Source organism: Oncorhynchus mykiss, chromosome 18, assembly GCF_057628025.1.
Source record: "Oncorhynchus mykiss isolate SJ-2025 chromosome 18, ASM5762802v1, whole genome shotgun sequence".
Classification (NCBI taxonomy): Eukaryota; Metazoa; Chordata; class Actinopteri; order Salmoniformes; family Salmonidae; genus Oncorhynchus; species Oncorhynchus mykiss.
Window position 1 is genome coordinate 57,073,558 of NC_143039.1, and position 23,949 is coordinate 57,097,506.

At 41.8% G+C, this 23,949-nt stretch overlaps 3 protein-coding genes and 1 pseudogene across 5 annotated transcripts; 3 read left to right on the plus strand and 1 right to left on the minus strand.

The window, feature by feature from the left end:
* Positions 1–361: 361 nt before the first annotated feature.
* Positions 362–14,311, plus strand: LOC118941180 (ubiquitin-conjugating enzyme E2 E1). Its single transcript, XM_036952993.2, has 6 exons — positions 362–511; positions 1,311–1,459; positions 2,030–2,080; positions 12,687–12,819; positions 13,186–13,333; positions 13,518–14,311. Exons 2-6 carry the CDS (start codon positions 1,317–1,319, stop codon positions 13,613–13,615), a joined length of 573 nt encoding a protein of 190 aa, XP_036808888.2. The 5' UTR covers positions 362–511; positions 1,311–1,316; the 3' UTR covers positions 13,616–14,311.
* Positions 14,209–18,314, minus strand: LOC110496424 (NF-kappa-B inhibitor-interacting Ras-like protein 1). 2 transcript variants are annotated; one of them, XM_021572313.3, is made up of 4 exons: positions 18,165–18,314; positions 17,935–18,045; positions 17,307–17,548; positions 14,209–17,014 (listed from the first exon to the last, which is right to left on the minus strand). In XM_021572313.3, the coding sequence occupies exons 2-4, from the start codon at positions 18,026–18,028 to the stop codon at positions 16,772–16,774; spliced, it is 579 nt and encodes a 192-aa protein (XP_021427988.1). In that variant the 5' UTR covers positions 18,029–18,045; positions 18,165–18,314; the 3' UTR covers positions 14,209–16,771. The 2 variants fall into 2 exon arrangements, with proteins under 2 accessions (XP_021427988.1, XP_036808890.1); XM_036952995.2 differs by having other exon boundaries at positions 17,307–17,542; positions 18,165–18,310.
* A 364-nt stretch (positions 18,315–18,678) lies between these two features.
* Positions 18,679–21,876, plus strand: rl15 (60S ribosomal protein L15). Of its 2 annotated transcripts, none has more exons than XM_021570537.3 (4): positions 18,679–18,809; positions 19,428–19,609; positions 20,162–20,298; positions 21,518–21,876. In XM_021570537.3, exons 2-4 carry the CDS (start codon positions 19,438–19,440, stop codon positions 21,821–21,823), a joined length of 615 nt encoding a protein of 204 aa, XP_021426212.1. In that variant the 5' UTR covers positions 18,679–18,809; positions 19,428–19,437; the 3' UTR covers positions 21,824–21,876.
* On the plus strand, positions 20,716–20,804 carry LOC118941243 (small nucleolar SNORD12/SNORD106; annotated as a pseudogene).
* Positions 21,877–23,949: the final 2,073 nt, after the last annotated feature.

A 23,949-nucleotide genomic window follows, 5' to 3' on the forward strand; every position in this document is an offset into this window, starting at 1 on the left:
TTCCACAGACTACAATTAACAGCCTGATCAACTCTATGTGAAGGGGATGTCGTGCTGCATGAGGCAAATGGTTGTCACACCAGATAATGCCTGCTTTTCTGATCCATGCCCCTACCTTTTTTTAAGGTATCTGTGACCAACAGATGCATATCTGTATTCTCAGTCATGTGAAATCAATAGATTAGAGACTATTATATTTATTTCAATTGACTGTTTTCCTTATATGAACTGTAACTCAATATTTTAAATTGTTGCTTTTATATTTTCGTTCAGTGTATATAGGCTTATGTCCACAATAGTCTGTTAGAATCAGCGCACACCTGTCTGTTGACTGTCTCTTTTCTGAATGTTAGAGCAGTGCTCAGCTAGCTCTCAATTTGACGTTGTCATCGGGTGTACTCAACCGAGAGGGAATCCATTGCCCTGGATAACTGTAGCTACGTCTGCTGCTGTACCCACACTTCCGCTCTGCAAGAGGCACGCGTCCAGGCATTCACCGACACAAAGAAAGGTGGGCCTATCTAACAATGAATGCTTTTAAAATATCGTGAAATATGTATCCATATTGTATTGTTTGGCGCGTCTGGGGGTCGACATTTGGATCTCGTCGGTGGATAGGATCTATCCGTCGGGGGAAATTGAAGAAAATGGTCTGTCCTAAAGACTGGACTGAGATCAGCTTTTGCTGCCTGTCGAGGGATAAAGATGCCAATATTCGGTCGAATTGTAAAACACATTGGCTTCGGTCTACAGATTCAACTAGTTTAGCATAAATATTCGGCAAATTCTCTTATGGGCATCTGATTTCAAAGTGAAAGTTTCAAGTCAATGAGTACTCACTCAGTGGGAATGAGAAAAGTTCCCCAAACGAATGCGACATTGTCCAATCCATTTTAGGCTACAATGGGCTATTTAATCAATTGAGGGAATAAGGCAATAGGCAACCCCCCTCATCGTTCTTATTTGGCTGTAATGAATAAGAGCTGTGTGCTCCTTTGTTGTAGCACAACCCAGCTAAAATAACGCTTCAGTGCAAACATTAGCATAAGGTCACTAGGTTAATCTCTTAGAGCCTTATGAAAGACTGGGGATAATTATTTTACTATAAGCAGGATAAGTTCATATTGAATTGAGTATGTAAACCTCTGAACCCATCGTTGCTTGGAGCCAGTTACGCTAAAGGTCGCATTGTTGCCGCTGGTTATTGATAGCATACATCGAATATTGGCAGTGCTGCTGAACTGGGGGGTATAGATCTTAGGTGTTTGTTTTTCTGTAGCCTGAATGTTGCTTTTTATTTGTCTGTACAGGTCGTTATGTCGGATGAGGATTCGCGTGCCAGCGTTAGTTCTTCTTCCTCAATTTATCAGCAGTTAAAAATAAACGCGCCTATGAAACGAGCAGAAAGCAAAGCCATCATGAGCAAGACCTCCAAACTCCTCTCCACCAGCGCCAAAAGGTAAGGACTAGGCTCATTGTTGCTGTCAAATACATACAATGTTTCATTGAGTTGATATTTTGTAATATAGTAGCTCACGCGCAGCCACTCTTGATATAATGTATCGTCTTATAATTTCCTGGCGCGTGTCACTGTGTTTGATTTGTAGTGGACAACTTTCTGAATTGGTTGCGTATATAAACATTTTTCGACCGTTTTAATATGTTCTCAACCATCTTCAGTTCACGGTTGTCAAACGTTTTAAAAATTGTCATCCATTGAATCATAGGCTAACTAATTTGCATATTAACTTGAAGTCTGTTATTAAATTGTGGTAAGAGGAATGCTTTAAAAAAAAAATGCACAATGGAGTTTGTATATGTTTGTCCTCAACCTGTTTTACGATCTGTCTCAATCCTTTGGTAAAATTAGCCCTCTGGACATTTGTTGTCTGCCATGACAATGTATCTTGTTCTCATAGCCCCCACCCAAAATACTTCATGTGGCTATGCTTGTTCCATTTTAGTTATCTGCTGTAAGAATCAAGACCATGTGAGTAATGATATCATTTTAATTTGTGCTTTATTTCAGAATTCAGAAGGAGTTGGCTGACATTACTTTGGATCCACCACCGAACTGCAGGTAGGCTTGTGTGTGTGTGTGTGTGACATGATACACACAATTCTGACACGTGTCCTGGAAGGCCAGTTAAGTGGTAAAGAAGAGATGTGCTTAGTTGGGCCTGTAGCAATACAACACACACACTCAATCTAAGGAGACAGAAGATATTAAAGCAGCTCCTTGTCATGTGTTAATGAACCTTGAAGGCCACAGAGGGAGTTAATATCTGTATAATATATTTTTGATTTGTTTAACACTTTTTTTTTTGGTTACTACATGATTCCATATGTGTTATTTTGTAGTTTTGATGGCTTCACTATTCTACAATGTAGAAAATTGTAAAAATATAGAACCCCTGGAATGAGTAAGTGTGTCAACTTTTGACTAGTACTGTAAGTATTTATACCCCAGAGTCAATACCTTTGGCTGCGATTACAGCTGTGTCTTTTTGGCTAAGTCTCTAAGAGCTTTGCATACCTGGATTGTACAATATTGCACGTTATTCTTCAAGCTCAGTCAAATTGGTTGTTGATCAAGTCTTCGCATAGATTTTCAAGACAATTTTAAGTCAACTGTAACTAGGCCACTCGGGAACATTCAATGCTGTCTTGGTAAGCAATTCCAGTGTATATTTGGCCTTGTGTTTTAGGTTATTGTCCTGCTGAAAGGTGAATTTGTCTCCCAGTGTCTGTTGGAAAGCAGACTGAACCAGGTTTTCCTCTAGGATGTTGCCTGTGCTTATTCCAATGTTTTTATACTAAAAAAAACTCTCTAGTCCTTTCCCAATCAATCAATCAATCAATCAAATTGATTTTATATAGCCCTTCGTACATCAGCTGATATCTCAAAGTGCTGTACAGAAACCCAGCCTAAAACCCCAAACAGCAAGCAATGCAGGTGAAGAAGCACGGTGGCTAGGAAAAACTCCCTAGAAAGGCCAAAACCTAGGAAGAAACCTAGAGAGGAACCAGGCTATGTGGGGTGGCCAGTCCTCTTCTGGCTGTGCCGGGTGGAGATTATAACAAAACATGGTCAAGATGTTCAAATGTTCATAAATGACCAGCATGGTCGAATAATAATAATAAGGCAGAATAGTTGAAACTGGAGCAGCAGCACAGTCAGGTGGACTGGGGACAGCAAGGAGTCATCATGTCAGGTATTCCTGGGGCATGGTCCTAGGGCTCAGGTCCTCCGAGAGAGAGAAAGAAAGAGAGAATTAGAGAGAGCATATGTGGGATGGCCAGTCCTCTTCTGGCTGTGCCGGGTGGAGATTATAACAGAACATGGCCAAGATGTTCAAATGTTCATAAATGATCAGCATGGTCGAATAATAATAAGGCAGAACAGTTGAAACTGGAGCAGCAGCACAGCCAGGTGGACTGGGGACAGCAAGGAGTCATCATGTCAGGTAGTCCTGGGGCATGGTCCTAGGGCTCAGGTCCTCCGAGAGAGAGAAAGAGAGAAGGAGAGAATTAGAGAACGCACACTTAGATTCACACAGGACACCGAATAGGACAGGAGAAGTACTCCAGATATAACAAACTGACCCTAGCCCCCCGACACAAACTACTGCAGCATAAATACTGGAGGCTGAGACAGGAGGGGTCAGGAGACACTGTGGCCCACTCCGAGGACACCCCCGGACAGGGCCAAACAGGAAGGATATAACCCCACCCACTTTGCCAAAGCACAGCCCCCACACCACTAGAGGGATATCTTCAACCACCAACTTACCATCCTGAGACAAGGCTGAGTATAGCCCACAAAGACCTCCGCCACGGCACAACTTAAGGGGGGGGGGGCGCCAACCCAGACAGGATGATCCCAATGACAAGTATACCCATAACATCATGCAGCCACCACCATGCTTGACAAGTGGTACTTTGTGATGTGTTGGATTTGCCCCAAACATAATGCTTTGTATTCAGGACAGAAAGTGTGTTTTCCACACTTTTTGCAGTATTACTTTAGTGCCTTAATGCACACAGGATGCATGTTTTAGAGTACTTTTACTCTATACAGGCTTCCTCCTTTTCACCTCGGTCATTTAGGTTAGTATTGTGGAGTAAGTTAAAAGTGTTGGATCCATTCAGTTCTCATCACAGCCATTAAACTCTTTAACCATTTTAAAATCACCATTGGCCTCATGGTGAAATCCCTGACCAGTTTCCTTCCTCCTTAGCAACTGAGGTAAGGACACCTGTATATTAGTGGTGACTGGGTGCATTGATACACCATCCAAAGTGTAATTTAATAACTTCACCATGCTCAAAGAGATATTCAATGTCTGCTTTTTAAAAATTTTACACCTACCAATAGCTGCCCTTTGCGAGGCATTTAAAAACCTCCCTGGTCTTTGTGGTTAAATCTGTGCTTGAAATTCACTACTCAATTGAGGGACCCTACAGATAATTGTTTGTGTGGGGTACAGAGATGGGGTAGTTATTTAAAATCATGTTAACCACTTATTACTGAACACGTAATGAGTCCATGCCTATTATTATATGATTTGTTAAGCACATTTTTACTCCTGAACTTATTTATGCTTGCCATAACCAAGGAGTTGAATAATTATTGACTCAAGACATTTCAGCTTTACATTTTTGATTAATAAAAAAAACATTCTATAAACACTTCCGTTTTTGTGTTATGTGTAGATTAGTTACAATCTCAATTGAATACATTTAAAATTCCGGCAGTAACAACAAAGTGGAAAAAGTCAAGGGGTGTGAGTACTTTCTGAAGGTAGTGTATATCTTGTTCAATGAGGTCAGAATTTACTCTCTGCTGCTGACAACAAGCTGCTGTGATGCAGTCAGTCTACACTCACTTTATGGAATTGTGGCTCATGACGCTCCTGTCTAGACCTTGAGAAGTGACCTGATTGCATGTTGGAGCAGCTCTCCAGACCACAACTGACAGACACACACCAGTTCCAAAACAGACCATTAGCTAGCCGATGACCCTGGCATATGACTGCTATGGATTTGGCAGAGGCTGGCTCAATCGACATAATTTATTTGAGCTTTACACTCTGCAACTGAAGAGGACCATGAACAAAGGAATCCTATTTAGTCATTCAATCCATAGGTGTTTTTTTTTGTGGCCTGCTATGGTGCTGCTGTGGTATTGGGGAAGAGGAAGGAGTCCTGGTTAATCCAGAGGGATTATGGGGGTTTAGAACCACATCACCACGTGTGGCCCAGGTGCTTGGGAAGGTGGGAGGTACGTGCTTTGGGGGGGGGGGCTGACTCTATGCGCTATGTTCCAACCAGAGACAGTCTGCTGTGACCAGACTTAGCTCCCCGAACTAATGCCTAGGCTTTAGCTCAGCAGACTAGCACAGTCTTATGGCTTGGTGTAGGAGACCTGGGTTCAAACCCAGTTGTCAGATCTGTTAATGATGAGTCTTTGTCCCCTGCCACTGAGGGAGCCTGCAGTGTTGCACTTCTATATAATCCTCTCACTGTGTATGTAAACACACACTAGTGTTCTCTATGCTCCCTTTTGCTAAGTAGCTGAAAAGGGGAATTCATTTTCGTACATCTCTATTTAGTATGCTTCATTGAACAGTCTGTTCATTTGGGTATGAATAATTAGGAGGCTAGGCCGATGCCTTGCAGATGTGTGCTGGATTACTCATTGATGAATCTGTCTGTGGGGTGTTTCTGATGGATGGACACTTCCCTTTTTCGCACAATTGAGACTGGCCAAGCCGTACTGCACTGGCCTGGTTATGTATCACCATAGTTGCTGGAGCCATGAAGCAAATGATAATGTAAAAAGATCAGTCGACCCAGTAAACCTACAATGCAGATGGGTCCAAGGCCACAAATGCCCTTTTCACACTATCTTTAAATGCAATGTACGCTCTTTGCATGAGGTAATTAGGGGTTTTAATGAACCTGTCAGTAAGTCCATTTCCCTGAACTGGATGTTTTCTGCCATAGCAAGCATGTCATGTTTTCTTATGGACACTACGTTCCTCAGATGCCATTCATCAAAATCTAATTATACTTGACATGGCATGCCACACACACCCCAGCCTCGTTTTATTTTTAAATGGTTTTGTCGTCATAGTGCAAACATCACACACTCTCTCACTTCCCCATCTCTCTCGCTCACTTCCATTCGTTTTCCTTAGATTGCTCTTTGGCTATTGCTCCCTTGCACTTTTTTTTTTTCCTAGCACTCATTTTCCTTACTTTGACAAACACTCATTCTCCCTCCCTTCAGGATGTAGCCCCTGGGTGTCTGGCCTTGCGGTAGCGTCTCGCTGGATTCCTGACATTCTCAGCGTTAAGGTTCATGACAGTAATTGAATGTTGAAGGCTTGTAGTGTGTGTGTGTACAGTGCATTCAAACTATTCAGACCCCTTCCATTTTTCCACATTTATTTACGTCACAGCAATCTACACACAATACCCCATAATGACAAAGCGAAAACAGGTTTTCAGAAATGTATAAAAAATAATAAAAGGATTTACATAAGTATTCAGATCCTTTTTGTGTGCCTGTGTGTGCAAAGATATGTTCACTTCAGGAAGTGTGCCAGTAGTTATTGTAATCCATCTGAGGTGCAGGTGATTCTTTGTTTACTCCCTCTAGTCTACTCTGAGCTTATTTTTTAGATTGAGAGCCAAGGATTTTTTTTCTCCTTCTCTTAACCCATAACATTCTAAGTCGGGAGGGGACTCTACTAAGCTTTATGGAATTGTTTTAAGGTCATATCAAGGGCCATTTTAACTATTTGATTTAGAATGTTAAAACCCCTTACTGCTATTAACCTATACAAATGCTTTGGATAACATATTCACTATGTGGATAGTGCCAAAACAAAATCGAAATGAAGTTTGTTCTGAAGTGTCTGTCTGTCTTTATATCTGAGAGACATGGGACATTTTTTAATATTTAACTAGACAAGTCAATTCTTATTTACAATGACGGCCGACCTCGGCCAAACCCAGACGACGCTGTGCCAATTGTGCGCCGCCCTATGGGACTCCCAATCAAGGCCGGATGTGATACAGCCTGGATTCAAACCAGGGACTGTAGTGATGCCTCTTGAACTGAGATGCAGAGTCTTAGAACACTGTGCCACTCTGGAGCCCAAGAAAGAAAGATCAGGAAACAGTATTTAAATTGGATTTTTTTTACAAGTATTTAACCCTTTATTTTTGGCACTGAACAGTCTCCATATATACTTCTATACATTTTTTTTTGTAGGTCAAACTGATCGGACGCTGCAGACAATTTTGTGAGAAGACCGATTTTCTGACAAACACCGCTCTAGCTCTCACTTTTCACCGCAGAAGTGCGACATCGGTGGATTGAAATGCATCCAATGCAAAAACACATCTCTGGCTTAGTGACAGATTTGTATGGGGATTTTTTTTTGGTATGCTAATTAGATTTCTGCGAGTGGGCGGGGACTTCAACTCTTTTACACATTACAATGTTACTGTTAGTGCTGAAGCTGTTGTGTGACTGTGATGGGGTGTGTGTGACTGCTGCTAAAGTCTCTAAAGCTTTTCATATCTATAAAAAGGCCTTTCCCTGGGGTGGAAGTGTCTAGCCCACGCTGCGTTGTTAGCTAGCTCTTATAAACCCAAAGTAGCACTGCTAACCTATTGTATCTCTGAGCTGTTATATCTGAAAGGAGCTGTGTTTGTTCGGTAGTCATGATCATTGGAGTTGGACCCATTATTGGAATAATGGAGGCTGTTTTCCTTGCTGTGTTCATGGTTCGTTGGGAAACTGTTGCCTCTTGTATTTTCAGTGATTTGTTTATTTTGACAGGGAGTCAATACTGAGACCAAGGTTTGTTTTTCCAGGTGAGCCCTGTTTAGCACAACAATACACATCAATATACACATAAACTGCACTACCATTATACACGTTATCATACAAAACCAATACATGAAAAGCAAAACACAATCATAAACAGACACATGATAGAGTAAAAAGGTCCCCTATAATAGCAGTCTGAAATGCCATAGAACAGGGGTCTTCAACGTTTTCTTGCACAGGGACTCGCTCCCAGGCAAACCGGCTACCCAGGAGCCCCCGGCCAAGCAAATCGGTGACCCAGGGACCCCCATCATGTTAGCAAAGAAATGTGTATATATATTTATAATGTCTTATCAGCTGAATGGCAAGGAGGAAGTATCAACATTCTAAAATGAATATATTTGGTAGATTGTTATTTTTGTTGCAGAAGTGTGAACTCATCCTATTAGGTAAAGATAGCTGCTATTAACAAAAATGTGTTTGGAGTTTAAACCAAGGTTAGCTATGTGTTGGCAAAAAGTAAGGGCTCTATTCAGGCTGTATTGCTGAAGCGTTATAGATTGCACGATAGAAATGTGAAGGTAATTTTCCGATTGAGCCGACATATGCATGAATGCAGTCTCCACTGATGCCTGAACATTGCCCCCACAGTAATGCTGAACTTCCACAATACGGATTAAATAGAGCCAAGAAAGAAAGATTACCAGCCGACTGGTAAGCGGATGCTTTTTCAAAGCCTATGTCAGACAATATTAGGAGTTGAGAAATAAAGTTGACATAATTAAAAATAACACTCCTCTTTTCCACTGTAGGTATGTCATTCAAAATGTGTTTATTCTGTTGCTAGCTATATTTATAAGAACGTTGAAATAAAGAATTCCATTTTTTGTGTGTATAGTTGAAGTTGGAAGTTTAACATATACACTTAGGTTGGAGTCATTAAAACTCGTTTTTCAACCACTCCACAAATTTCTTGTTAACAAACTATAGTTGTGGCAAGTCGGTTAGGACATCTACTTTGTACATGACACAAGTCATTTTTCCAACAATTGTTTACAGACAGATTATTTCACTTATAATTCACTGTATCATAATTCCAGTGGGTCAGAAGTTTACATACATTAAGTTGGCTGTGCCTTTAAACAGCTTAGAAAATTCCAGAAAATGATGTCATGGCTTTAGAAGCTTCTGATAGGCTAATTGACATAATTTGAGTCAATTGGAGGTGTACCTGTGGATGTATTTCAAGGCATACCTTCAAACCCAGTGCCTCTTTGCTTGACAATCAAAACAAATCAGCCAAGACCTCAGAAAAAAAATTGCATACCTCCACAAGTCTGGTTCATCCTTGGGAGCAATTTCCAAACACCTGAAGGTACCAGGTTCATCTATACAAACAATAGCACACAAGTATAAACACCATGCGACCACGCAGCTGTCATACTGCTCAGGAAGGAGACGTGTTCTGTCTCCTAGAGATTAATGTACTTTGGTGTGAAAAGTTCAAATCAAACCCAGAACAACAGCAAAGGACCTTGTGAAGATGCTGGAGGAAACAGGTACAAAAATATCTATATCCACAGTAAAACGAGTCAAATATCAACATCAGCAAGGAAGAAGCCACTGCTCCAAAACCACCATAAAAAAGCCAGACTACGGTTTGCAACTGCAGATGGTGACAGAGATTGTACTTTTTGGAGAAATGTCCTCTGGTCGGATGAAACAAAAATAGAACTGTTTGACCATAATGATCATCGTTATGTTTGGAAAAATGTGAAGGCTTGCAAGCCGAAGAACACCATCCCAACCGTGAAGCACAGGGGCGGCAGCATCATGTTGTGGTGGTGCTTTGCTGCAGGAGGGACTGGTGCACTTCACAAAATAGATGGCATCATGAGGTAGGAAAATTATGTGGATATATTGAAGCAGCATCTCAAGACATCAGTCAGGAAGTTCAAGCTTGGTCTCAAATGCGTCTTCCAAATGGACAATGACCCCAAGCATACTTTCAAAGTTGTGGCAAAATGGCTTAAGGACAACAAAGTCAAGGTATTGGAGTGGCCATCACAAAGCCCTGACCGCAATCCTATAGAAAATGCGTAGGCAGATCTGAAAAAGAGTGTGCGAGCTAGGAGGCCTACAAACCTGACTCAGTTACACCAGCTCTGTCAGGAGGAATGGGACAAAATTCAACCAATTTATTGTGGGAAGCTTGTGGAAGGCTACCCAAAACGTTTGACCCAAGTTAAACAATTTAAAGGCAATGCTACCAAATACTAATTGAGTGCATGTAAACTTCTGACCCACTGGGAATGTGATGAAAGAAATAAAAGCTGAAATAAATCATTCTCTCTACTATTATTTGGACATTTCACATTCTTATATTCCTATATACTAGGTGTGTCAGAGGAAGGCCCAAAAAATTGTCAGTCTCCAGCCTTTGCTACCGCACGTCAAGCGGTACCGGAGTCTAGGTCCAAAAGGCTCCTTAACAGCTTCTATTGCCTTTTTTTTTTCTATCGCAACTTTTATGAAAGTGAAATGTGTTTCTTATCCAGGTAATAAATACCTTCCTGTTTCATTCAGTTTCCAAACAGTTTCTGGCAGATGGGTTCCCCCTCTTTAACACCTCTTCAGTTTATGATTCATTCTGATTCATATCCCCGGGTGGTTTTGCTCTATACGTCTCCTGAAGGCTTTGTGGGAACAGAACAGACATTCGAGATGTGGTTTATATCCAGCCAGGGAGGGAACCCCTCTGGGAAACGAGCAAAGGGAGGAAGTAAACCCACTGTAAACGATCAAATGAATGCCATGTTGTCTTCCCTACATTAAACATACCATCCATAGTGTTTCATGAATGAAGAAAACCTCGATGCGTTCCCATTACTCCTGGGATGCTAGGTACTTGAAATGGAAAGACCACCTCGGATAGATCACTCCTAATATTCATTCTATATTCATGCAATATTCCCTTTACATTACTGAAAGGAATGTTCACTCACAGGCTGATTTCCCACATAAATAGAATAGATAGTATTATACGTAATGTACTGTATCTCTGTGCGATTGCCATTATCAGGAATGGGTAGTGTTTCTTCAGTCATTCAGCCGCTCTGTTGAAGTGGTGTCATTATGCTATCTTTTCTGTAATAACAGCCTAGTGTGCATTACACTGTGTTTAGCAGCTGCTAATGGGTTAGAGATGTGATGACAGTCAGTACACATAAAGAAGAAGACAGCTGAGGAGAACCATCCTCCTCAGTGAATTGTAATAAAAATAATCATGTTAAAATGTTAAGTTATCCTTTTTAGATAAACCTGTACTAAATATAATCACGACACCAAATAATTGATTAAAACACTATTATGCAATGAAGGTCTACAGTAGCCTCAACAGCACTCTGTAGGGTAGCACCATGGTGTTGCTGGAAGACAGCTGGCTTCCGTCCTCCTCTGGGTACATTGACTTCAATACAAAACCTAGGAAGCTCATGGTTCTCACCCCCTTCCATAGACTTAAACAGTAATTATGACAACTTCTATAGGATGTCCTCCAACCTATCAGAGCTCTTGCCTTGCAGCATGAGCTGACATGTTGTCCACCCAATCAAAGGATCAGAAAGAAATGTAGTACTAAAAGCATAAGCTACAGCCTGATAGCACTGCAGTGCATAAAATGTGGTGAGTAGTTGACTCAAGGGGAGAGACAATAGTTGAGCAGATTTGAACAAATGTTATTTTCTTCCAAAATGAAGGAGAAGCAAGTGGGAGAGAGATTTTGTCTTTTAGTTTCACTTAACAAGCGCAGCCAGCTAGTTTGGCTTACTCGAACACCTTGCTCAAACAGAGGTTATCTAGCTGGCTATGATTATCCAACACAACACTGGAAATCTTCCAAGTCAAGGTAAGCTTTTGGTTTTACACATTTTCTTTGCTACCAGGGCCCGCTGGTGTAAGTGCTAAACTGCTTACCGACTGTACACTGTAACATTACAGCATGATTGTAGTGGGTTTACTAATGCGTTAGTAAGCTATGTTGACAATGACGTTACTTTAACTAATTCAGGCTGCATCACAACCGGCCGTGATTGTGTGCCGCCCTATGGGACTCCCAAATGGCCCAGCATTGTCCGGGTTTGGCCGATGTAGGCGTCATAGTAAATAAGAATTTGTTCTTAACTGACTTTCCTAGTTAAATAAATAAACAAAATATGGTGACAATGATGTAGGCTGTGTGTAGCGGTTATGATATAGTTTGGCTTGGAAAGGTTTTTTCTCCTCGTCACACACAGCTGCTGTTGTGCATTGAAGTCCACAAGCGAAGGTGAGAGGAGAGCACACAATTCGAGAAGGAATACATTGTGGCTGCTATGAAAGTCAACTGTGTTTTAAGGGTGATAAGGGGTCTATTCATTCCGCCGATTCTGTTAATGTTTCTTAAATGGAACAAAACGGGGATAAACATACCTGAATTTATCCAATAGAAACTATTGTTTGCAACTTTTGGACTAATGATTACACCCTATATCAGCTAGATGCAAGCAAGAGTGTGCAAGGCAGTATTGAATGTGTCACCGTCTGTCACCTCAAATCTTTCTCTCGACCTGTGTGCACCTACGTTATAAACGTTCATTCATAAGCTAGGTTGAAGCAACCTCATGATGGGTACAGGGAAAATTAGTGTCATGTAGTAGCCTAAACCTATCACTGTTACATTGAACTGGGTGAATGGAATATGAATGACAGTCATCAATATGCTGTAATAAGGCCATACTCATGAAAAAAGGCACCGACCACCACTCCATGAAACAGTGTAATGTACCTCTGTTTGCAGTGCTGGTCCAAAAGGAGACAACATCTATGAGTGGAGATCCACCATCCTGGGGCCACCAGGCTCTGTGTACGAGGGAGGGGTCTTCTTCCTAGATATCGCCTTTACACCAGACTACCCCTTCAAACCACCCAAGGTAAACACTCTAGTCAAAACAAGCTGACTCAAACAATTATTAGAACATTCCTCAATATTAACACAGCTATGTAGGATACCACTTTCTCACTAGAGAAGGGAACTTGTTATTGCCATTTTGACCACTGGAGGGAGCTATGGCACTTTGATTTAATTGAAATTCAGGGTCTCTAGTTCTCTGCAAATTTCAAACAGTTAATGGTCAATTTAACCAAGCCAGACTCAAAAAGGCTTAAATGGAAATTTGGCTTCCATGATTAGACTGAACATCGGTTTGCATTGTTGAGTAGATTCTTTCTGTGTTGCTTTCAGGATCTACCACTGGAACATAAAAAATCTATTGATATAGATCTACTTTGTTTCCTAGGTGACGTTCCGTACCAGGATCTACCACTGTAACATCAACAGTCAGGGTGTGATCTGTCTGGACATCCTGAAGGACAACTGGAGCCCCGCCCTCACCATCTCCAAGGTGCTGCTGTCCATCTGCTCCCTGCTCACTGACTGCAACCCTGGTACGACCCAAGACACCATATACTACTATAATGCGGGTTCCATTGAAATTCATTGATTAGTGGCTGCTTTGAAGTGCAAACATTGTCATATGTGGAATTCCGTGTGTGCATATGTACTGGCAGATCAAAGCTATCGTTGAAGCCCTATCTATATATAACTCTGCGTGTTCTCCACCTCTTACAGCTGACCCTCTGGTAGGAAGCATCGCCACCCAATACACAACCAACAGACCAGAGCACGACAGGATAGCCAAACAGTGGACCAAGAGATACGCCACATAGATACACAGGACTGGGTCGTATTCATTAGGCACTACATGGACTTGTCCAATAACAAAAGTTAATTTGTTTCCCATAGCAAAACGTTTTCTGTTGCATGCCCTAACAACTATGACCCTGGGCAACATGAGAGGGGGAGGTTAGGGGGTGTCAGAGCTCCTTCTGGGATGGAGTGGGGGGAAAAGGAAGGGTAGAGAATAGGGGAGGATATTTATCTTGGAATTTAAGTCTTCATCTCCTGATATTTTGTTTATGGTATTTATGTTCTCCGACCCGTATATTAGCATCTATTTTGGCAATAATGCTTTTCAATGTGTTTCCTTGAAGTTCTTTAAAATTATTTAATTTTTAGCTAATTGTGCTTCGAAAGGAAATGAATTCTACATGTTTGGTCTGTTTATATAAACCTGTCACACACAGCATGGTTTCCTGGTAGAATTCCAAATCTCATTTCAGTGTGAATTTTTCAGATATTAGTTACCATTGGTGTAAGCCCTCTTGCATGTCTATCTGAATCTATAACATATTGCTGAAACATATTGTAGCCTATACAGCACAATGTCTAGGTGGGAAAGTTGTGCTTCATGTCTTGCTGATTTCTTTAAATAACAGCCCCTCCATTTTATTGTTAAATTGAAATACATGCATATATGTCAGAAAACAATGGACAACAATAAAAAATAAGTAGCAGCACAAAAATGTTATTTGGATAGGTCTCATACAAGACATGTACACTTTGGGAGGAAAGAGAATTGGAACATAGGTTCACTTCAATTCCCTGAATTGAAAGGAAATTACTGGTATAAACAGTGGAAACTCCTGCCCCATGCCTCCACCAATCCAATGCTTTTAGATTTGTAGTAGTGAACGAGTGTACACTTCAGGAGAAAGGATATATTTGGATGCACTACAGAAGCCACATTCTCTTCACAACAATTCAGACATTTCATACAATTGTGTCCTACATTTTATCCCATTCCTACCCACTAGGAATTTAAGTTTAGTAAAGTGACAAATAAATTAGGTCAGTAAAAAAATTCTCAAACATGTACAAAGAATAAAGTATTTAACAAATACACAACCAACCATTTAGGGTGCAACTGATTAAACAGACATTTGATCATCAGACCTGATCAAGGTAGTACCTTTGTTATTTTGCTAGGTAGTAGGTAGTAAACTAGGTAGTAAACTGGTAGGCCATACACACTAGGTAGTAATATGCCTCACTCCCAAGGCACATTATTTGGGCCTAGACCTTGCTGTAAAGCAGCTACTATAACCCTCCCATAGGATGGAGCACACAGAAACCATAAGGGTGTATGATATCACAAAGCAGGTTCACTAATTTATCCAGCTTACTTTGAAAAACATTAAGATACATCTCTTGATTTGCAAGTATACCGTTGACGTCAGAAGTTTACATACACTTAGGTTGGAGTCATTAACTTGTTTTTTAACCACTCAACAAATATCATGTTAACAAACTATAGTTTTGGCAAGTTGTTAGGACATCTACTTTGTGCATGACAAGTAATTTTTCCAACAATTGTTTAGACAGATTATTTCACTGTATCACAATTCCAGTGGGTCAGAAGTTTACATACACTAAGTTGGCTGTGTCTTTAAACAGCTTGGAAAATTCCAGAAAATGTAATGGCTTTAGAAGCATCTGATAGGCTAATTGACAAAATGTGAGTCAATTGAAGGTGTACCTGTGGATGTATTTCAAGGCCTACCTTTAAACTCAGTGCCTCTTTGCTTGACAACATGGGAAAATCAAATAGAAATCAGCCAAGACCTCAGAATTTTTCTTTAGACCACATGTCTGGTTCATCCTTGGGAGCAATTTCCAAACGCCTGAAGGTACCACGTTCATCTGTACAAACAATAGTACGCAAGTATAAACACCATGGGACGACGCAGCTGTCATACCACTCAGGAAGGAGACTCGTTCTGTCTCCTAGAGATTAACATACTTTGGTGTGAAAAGTGCAAATCAATCCCAGAACAACAGCAAAGGACCTTGGGAAGATGCTGGAGGAAACGGGTACAAAAGTATCTATATCCACAGTAAAACGAGTCCTTTATCGACATAACCTGAAAGGCCACTCAGTAAGGAAGAAGCCACTGCTCCAAAACTGCCATAAAAAAGCCAGACTACGGTTTGCAATTGCACATGGGGACAAAGATCGTACTTTTTGTCAAAAAATACCATTTGGCCATAATGACCATCGTTATGTTTGGAGGAAAAAGGGGAAGGCTTGCAAGCCGAAGAACACCATCCCAACCATGAATCATGGGGGTGGCAGCATCATGCTTTGCTGCAGGAGGGACTGGCGCACTTCACAAAATAGATGGCACCATGAGGGAGGAAAATTCTGTGGATATATTGTAGCAACATCTCAAGACATCAGTCAGGAAGTTCAAGCTTGGTCGCAAATGCGTCTTCCAAATGGACAATGACCCCAAGCATACTTCCAAAGTTGTCGCAAAATGGCATTGGAGTGGCCATCACAAAGCCCTGACCTCAATCCCATAGAACATTTGTGGGCAGAACTGAAAAAGAGTGTGTGAGCAAGGAGGCCTACAAACCTGACTCAGTTACACCAGCTCTGTCAGGAGGAATGGGACAAAAGTTACCCAACTTATTGTGGAATGCTACCCGAAACGTTTGACCCAAGTTAAACAATTTAAAGGCAATGCTACCAAATACTAATTGAGTGCATGTAAACTTCTGACCCACTGGGAATGTGATGAAAGAAATAAAAGCTGAAATAAATCATTCTCTACTATTATTCTGACATTTCACATTCTTGAAATAAAGTGGTGATCCTAACTAACCTAAAACAGAGAATTTTTACTAGGATTAAATGTCAGGAATTGTAAAAATCTGAGTTTAAATGTATTTGGCTAAGGTGTATGTAAACTTCTGACTTCAATTGTATTTAAAAAATAAAAAAGCTTTATTTTAAGGGAATTTAATAGGTTGTTGGTTGTCGAGTCAGTTACTATGTCTTTGCACATATTTCATGGCAATCTATCTTGACATGAAGTCAGAATATTAATGTAAGTTGGCTGGCTAACTCATCGATCCTACTCTGACATCTCCCCCTCCCCCGAAGTACTTGGATCTTAGGTACGCTCAAGGTTGAGTACAGTTCAGATGTCGTTGGACGTCGTGCCCTTGCTCTTGCGTCCTGGAAGAGGGAAGGCAGACTTGCTCTGAGGCTGTGTGAGGCGGCTGGTGAGCATAGTGAAGGGTTCAATGAGAGAGTTCCTCTCAGTGACGCTGACCTCCCAGAGCTTGACCTTCTCCCCCCGCGCCCACTGCTGCGCTGCCTCGTGCTCCACCTGACGAAGCTCACGCAGGTCCGTCTTGTTCCCTAGCACAATCACCATGACCTGCAGGAAGAGGGGACACTCCAACTAAACAACAATAGCATAAGGTTCTGATTTGTGTCTTGGTTGATTGTTTATTGTTATGGCCACTGTGCTTCTGCTTGCTCTTTGGGGTCTAGGCCAGGTTAGAATAAAAGTACTGTGACAACTGATGATGTAAATAGGGCATTATAAATACATTTGATTGATTAGCTGTCTATGGCCAAAACAATCAACGAAACTTGGCTCACTTTAACAAAACCACACACACTTTGCAAAGCTTAAGGAGAGTTTCAATCAATCACAAACCCAGTACCTCTTTCTTGTCTCTGGATTTGTCTATCTCCTTCTTGAGGACATCCACCTTCTTGAAGGACTCCAGGCTGTCCACGCTGTAGACCAGCACAAAGCCGTCTGCCACCGAGTAGTAGTGCTTGGGAAGGTCCAGGCCGTCGTGGAGCCCCCTGGTGTCATAGAGACGTAACTGTTCCTTCACACCGCGGTCTGTCTCCACCGACGCCACATACACATCCTCCTGGGTCTCAGTGGACTCTGTACCTTCAACAGACAGGAGACAATGGAATGCAATGGTTGTGTTCAACAGTCTGGCAGGTAGGCAGTACTCACTCAACTCTCGGTGAAATACAGTATCTATATTCTATAGCATTAATTTGTTTCCTTTGGCTCCCTGTGGAGCGTAAACCACACCATGTCGGACGGTCAATTCTCTGGCATACCTCAGACCATGGTCTTCAATTCACGCCACACAAACATAGTTACAGATTTCAACTGCAAAAGTTGTATAGTGAAAGAAGTGCAAGAAGGCTGTTTGCTCCCAATAACTGGACATTCGAGGCTACATTGCAAATTCCCTTTTAACACTACAAGCACATTTTATACCGTGTTAATCTCTCAAATTACAACCAATTCAGTCATCAACTTACCAACTGCGTGATTGCCATATAACAGCTGTTCAAGGATGGCTGTTTTTCCTACAGATGCCAAACCACACACCACAACTTTGCAGCCTTTCCCCATTTCGAATACGCGAAAACCTGCAATAGCACAAAAATAATGTAAAATAAGTAGAAAAATGAACTACTGTAGCTGAAGCATCTTCGTCAACATCGCATCCAAAGTTTACGTAGCTGGCTTGATACGATAAAACAAGTACCTTGGAGTAAGAGTTGGCCAAACGGAGCGATTGCAATTATTATTGGAGTAAACTGGGTAGCTAACCAACTTTGAAGTTATTTAGCTAGCTAAAATCACAACATCCATTCTCTTTTGACAAGGAAGTTCCAATGATTTTCTGCGCATGTGCAGAGGCGAGGGGAGCGGTGAATTTTGAGAAAAATGCACTGTATAAATAACACATACATTTATTAATATGCATTAATAAATGACAAATATAAATGTATATTACCAGCTACCAATAAGAATGGTAAAATTGACAAGTGTAGTGGACCAAATCTCAATATACAAAAGTAAGTACTAAATACTTTTATTTCAATGTGGTTGTGTTCTAAAATGTCAAGACCATCAAAATCCAGGTTATTAAATTAAGTTAGGTGAAATGTATATGAAAAATATTAACATGATTGGAATAAACTACAATACCCAGGCGTATCTGACCGGAACTGTGTCACTGACGTTTTGATAAAGCATACTGGGTACGTTTTTTCTTTCTTTCCGGCAGGTACGCCATCATGTAAGAGTGCATTTAATTATTTTTCAGTATGTACAATCCATCAGAAATCTGTATTAAAACATGGCCATCAGGTTGTATAGTTCTGGGGTTAGTTAACGGAATGCTTAGGTAATCACACACTACCTCAATTTCTGCTTTTTCATTTCTGAAAATATGAATATTGCATTGTGTATCCGAGGTAATGCACGGGTCTTCTATTGGTCTCCTATACATTGCCTAAGAGCGAGGTTAGAAAGTTGATAGACATTGAAGTTCAGTGTTTATAAAACTATGTGCATTTGTGGCGTTACGGGTTTTTACTAGTAAATATTCTAGCTTTAGTGGTTATCTACTATGGAGTGCTAGCCGGTTAACTAGCTACCTATCCAGTGTGTAGGACTCTTTGCATCGGGGCCTACAGCGATCCTCCTACTGCCCGAAGACTGATTTCCAGGGGGTCTAGAATGAAACAGAAATTAGCCCCAAAAGCACGTGCATGTAGACTCCAATTTAATACATACTAAATTAAATGTATCCCGAAGATGTCATTCGTGACTTGATTATTTAAAGGTTACATTACGTTGTAAACAAAGTAAACGTGTTGGCTAGCTAGACAATTTGGTATATCATGGCTTTGAATGAAGATTAGCAAATTGTCGGTGCCTAACTTTTCCTCCAAATAGAGTAACGGTTAAATCCCAGTATTTAATGGTGATCATTACGTATTTCTATTTGCCTTTTTCACAGTTAATCCAACATGGGAGCGTACAAATATATGCAAGAGCTATGGCGCAAGAAGCAGTCCGACGTGATGCGCTTTCTCCTGCGCGTCCGATGCTGGCAGTACCGTCAGCTCTCCGGTCTCCACCGTGCGCCTAGACCCACCAGACCAGACAAGGCCCGCAGACTGGGGTACAAGTGCAAACAAGGTGGGTGACCGGGACAATTTACGTTGACCTCCCCTTAACAGTGCTGCTACTCGAGGTTTATTATCTATGCATAGTCACTTTACCCCTACCTACATGCTCCCGAGTGGCGCAGTGGTCTAAGGCATGGCATCTCATTGCTAGAGGCATCACGACAAACCCACTACAGACTAGGCAAGTTCAGAGCAAATTCTTATTTATAGTGCAGGCCAAACCCGGATGAGTCTGGGCCAATTGTGTGCCGCCCTATGGGACTCCCAATCACGGCCGGTTGTGAGAGAGCCTGGAATCGAACCAGGGTCAGTAATGACATGTAGTGCCTAAGACCGCTGTACCACTCAGGAGCCCTCATGTCACATGCGTTGAAGGTGTAATATGTTATTTGTAGCCCTGTTAACGTGATTAGACAGTAATTGTATTCCCATTGCCTGTTTGTGGTTTCGCAAATACATTCAAGTCACTTATATGTTTAGAAGTGTTGCTTCACATGAAAGGTAGACCAAGTGGTTGTGTCATTTGTCTTTTATTCCTTGACATGTCGCTGTCTTATGACAGGCTACGTCATCTACCGTGTCCGCGTTCGCCGTGGAGGCCGCAAGCGCCCCGTGCCCAAGGGTGCCACCTACGGCAAGCCCGTCCACCATGGTGTTAACCAGATCAAGTTTGCCCGCAGCCTCCAGTCCACTGCTGAGGTAAGTTTCTGAACAGGTGCATCTGATTGTGATTCTTTTCCTTTCTCCCCAAATGTTGCATTTGCTCACTTTGTTTAAGACTTGAAAGCATGGTATTGATGTAAGCTTGGGCTAGTGTTTTTTTTATTTTTTATAAAAATAAAATCTTACATCAGTCAGTATTTTAAGTCCATGAGGGATAGTGAATGAGTATGCTTCAGGGAGAAGTTACAAAGAACTGCACAAGGATGTCACAGATCTGACCTGACTTGGCAAATCTACGCTCAATTCCAAATCTGCCCTTGCCTCTGCTTCTAGGCCCTTGTGCCGATATGAATGCGTTGGATAGGTACAAGTAATTTCATATTGGCCCCACTTCCCTCTGAAACAAGGCTCACATTCTAAATCGAACCCTTTTCATCAATAATGCGTCCTCTCAATGTGGTTAATGATGCTCAATTTTTTCCCCATCTTATCGACTATGGTGAAACCAGTCTGAAATAAGCCAATTTGTCTGAAACCACATTACAGAAAATAACGCGTCCTTTCCAAAAGTATCTTGGTTGTATTTAAAACTGTATTGTATTAAACTAAGTGAATGGTATTCTCTTCATTGGACTTGATGATTACTTCAATGTTGAGACAAATCCATATGTTGTACAGCTCCATGTGTATGTGTCAGGCAGTGGGATTTTATCATTTTAGATCTTCCCATACCTTTTTTAGTGTGTGTGTGTATATATATGTGTGTGTGTATATATATGTGTGTGTGTGTATATATGTATATATATATATATATATATATATATATATATATATATATATATATATATATATATATATATATATACTGAAAAAGGTATGGGAAGATCTAAAATGATAAAATCCCACTGCCTGACACATACACATGGAGCTGTACAACATATGGATTTGTGTATATGCATATATGCATATATATAAATGTATATATGTATACGTATATATATGTGTGTATGTGTGTATATATATGTATATATGCGCGCGTGCTAGAATTGCTCAACAGATGTGGGGTAGAGTAAAAGAGGGACTTGAATGTGGCGTAACTGGGTAATACCCCTGCCGCAGTGGGCCATGCATAGTATGGGGTTGGCAGTGCTGTCACTAGACCAGACCCCAGAACATTGCAAATCAGTAATTTACATTCATACAAGTTTCTGGATGTGACTTGTCTGACCTACTTGGTATTCGGTCTCCCCAACAGGAGCGTGCTGGCCGTCACTGTGGAGGCCTGAGGGTGCTGGCCTCCTACTGGGTAGGAGAGGACTCCACCTACAAGTTCTTCGAGGTGATCCTGATTGACACCTTCCACAAGGCTATCAGACGCAACCCCGACACCCAATGGATCACCAGGCCCGTGCACAAGCACAGGGAGATGCGTGGCCTGACGTCTGCGGGCAAGAAGAGCCGTGGCCTGGGCAAGGGCCACAAGTTCCACCTGACCATGGGTGGTTCCCGCCGGGCAGCCTGGAAGAGACGCAATACCCTGCAGCTTCACCGCTACCGCTAGAGGGTGTCTGTACATTTAAAGAAATAAACACATGCCTTTTTATGGTGACAAAATATTGGTGTGGTGTGTAAGATTGAATCATTTTGGGTGTAGAAGCTGCCATTTGATGTCTTTGGCGATAAAGGGATATAGATAGTGGTTAGTAAATAGGATATGCGAAGCTGACGGACTAGCATTTTCTGACTTGTGAAATGTGGTTTATAGAAATTCACCCTGTCATAACTATTGATCAATATGGCAGTGAGTGTAACTGATCTGAACCAGTGTCTACAGTGGTTTACATTGGAGGGGTTATTTGTCATAACATCTAGGTCATTCAACTCCGGAGTCCGGAGCCTGCTGGCTGGGTTTCCGTTCTACTTGATAAATTGTACCCACCTGGTGTCCCAGTCAGTCCCTGGATAGGGGGGGAATGCAGTGGAACTGGCTTTAAGTCTGAGGGCTCTGGGAATGGTTTAACAATGTGTTTTTGGGGATAATAGTTTAAGTAACCTGGGGGTTGACTGTTGGCACTAAGGACCACTAGTCAAACAGTGAAACTACTCTTGGTGTTGAGTGTCTACAGTCCAGGATCACCAGGAAAGGTCACATATAAAAGTTATCTATTTAGGTCTGATATGGCAGGCGCAGAGTTTCTCAAACTGTCCTGGGTCCTCCCCTAGGTGTGCGTTTTGGTGTTTGCCCTAGCACTAAATGCCTGATTTAAAATAATCAAAGCTAGATTTAATTTGAATCGGCTATGTAATTTTAGGGCAAAAACCAAAACGTGCAGTGGGGGGCAGGACTGAGTTTAGGAAATACTGTCAGAACAGGGCTCAACCCCTGTTCCTGGAGAGCTGTTGTCCTGTAAGTTTTCTCCAACTGGTCTAGCACATCTAATTATCGGGTTGCTTACAACGGGTTGGAGTGAACCTACAGGACGATAGCTCTCCAGGAACGGGGTTGGAGTGAACCTACAGGACTATAGCTCTCCATGAACGGGGTTGTAGTGAACCTACAGGACTATAGCTCTCCATGAACGGGGTTGGAGTGAGCCTACAGGACGATAGCTCTCCAGGAACGGGGTTGGAGTGAGCCTACAGGACGATAGCTCTCCAGGAACGGGGTTGGAGTGAGCCTACAGGACGATAGCTCTCCAGGAACGGGGTTGGAGTGAACCTACAGGACGATAGCTCTCCAGGAACGGGGTTGGCGTGAACCTACAGGACTATAGCTCTCCATGAACGGGGTTGGAGTGAACCTACAGGACTATAGCTCTCCATGAACGGGGTTGGAGTGAGCCTACAGGACGATAGCTCTCCAGGAACGGGGTTGGAGTGAGCCTACAGGACGATAGCTCTCCAGGAACGGGGTTGGAGTGAGCCTACAGGACGATAGCTCTCCAGGAACGGGGTTGGAGTGAACCTACAGGACGATAGCTCTCCAGGAACGGGGTTGGAGTGAGCCTACAGGACGATAGCTCTCCAGGAACGGGGTTGGAGTGAGCCTACAGGACGATAGCTTCTCCCCCAACCGAGAAGTTGAAGAAGTGGAACAGCATCTGGAGCAGGAGTGTCAAACTTATTTCACTGGGGGCTGAGTGTACAGGTTTTTCTTGCACTTAAGACCTAAACAACCAGGTTAGGGGTTCCTTACTAATTAGTGACCTTAATCAAGTTCAAAACTTGGCCCTCTGTGGAATGAGTTTGATGTGATCTGGAGGATGGCTGGTTTGAGTCCCAGGTCAGAAGGGAAAATCTGAAGAAAGCATAGTTTTCTCATTTGATAAAATATATTTTTCACTCAACTGACAATGTATGGTGTAGTATACTGATGGGCTAAGTGCCAGATTAATTATAACATCTCAACTGGAAAAATTGTAAGTTAGACTAAAAACACCTTAAATAACACATTAGTCTGCTCAACGTAAAGCACAAGTTTACAGCTAAATAGTAAAGTAACAATATGAAGTACTGCCCGCCCCCTTAATCTTCTGTTGCACCATTACTCCGTTCTAAGTAAAGACAATACTTCAAAGACTATACACTGTCTGGAAGGACTCAAACACTAGAGCAGCAAGGGGGTTGAGTTAGAGAACAATGGTCATTTATAGAACTTTCTCACATTTCTGCCAGGCCCATTGTTAT

Coding starts and splice junctions, on each gene's coding strand:
- rl15 (XM_021570537.3), top strand. CDS start 19,438: ATGGGAGCGTACAAATATATGCAAGAGCTATGGCGCAAGAAGCAGTCC. Junction 19,610..20,161: donor GGGGTACAAGTGCAAACAAG/GTGGGTGACCGG, acceptor GTCTTATGACAG/GCTACGTCATCTACCGTGTC. Junction 20,299..21,517: donor GCCTCCAGTCCACTGCTGAG/GTAAGTTTCTGA, acceptor TCTCCCCAACAG/GAGCGTGCTGGCCGTCACTG.
- LOC118941180 (XM_036952993.2), top strand. CDS start 1,317: ATGTCGGATGAGGATTCGCGTGCCAGCGTTAGTTCTTCTTCCTCAATT. Junction 2,081..12,686: donor GATCCACCACCGAACTGCAG/GTAGGCTTGTGT, acceptor CTCTGTTTGCAG/TGCTGGTCCAAAAGGAGACA. Junction 13,334..13,517: donor GCTCACTGACTGCAACCCTG/GTACGACCCAAG, acceptor CACCTCTTACAG/CTGACCCTCTGGTAGGAAGC.
- LOC110496424 (XM_021572313.3), bottom strand. CDS start 18,028: ATGGGGAAAGGCTGCAAAGTTGTGGTGTGTGGTTTGGCATCTGTAGGA. Junction 17,549..17,934: donor ATATGGCAATCACGCAGTTG/GTAAGTTGATGA, acceptor TGTCTGTTGAAG/GTACAGAGTCCACTGAGACC. Junction 17,015..17,306: donor AATCCAGAGACAAGAAAGAG/GTACTGGGTTTG, acceptor CTCTTCCTGCAG/GTCATGGTGATTGTGCTAGG.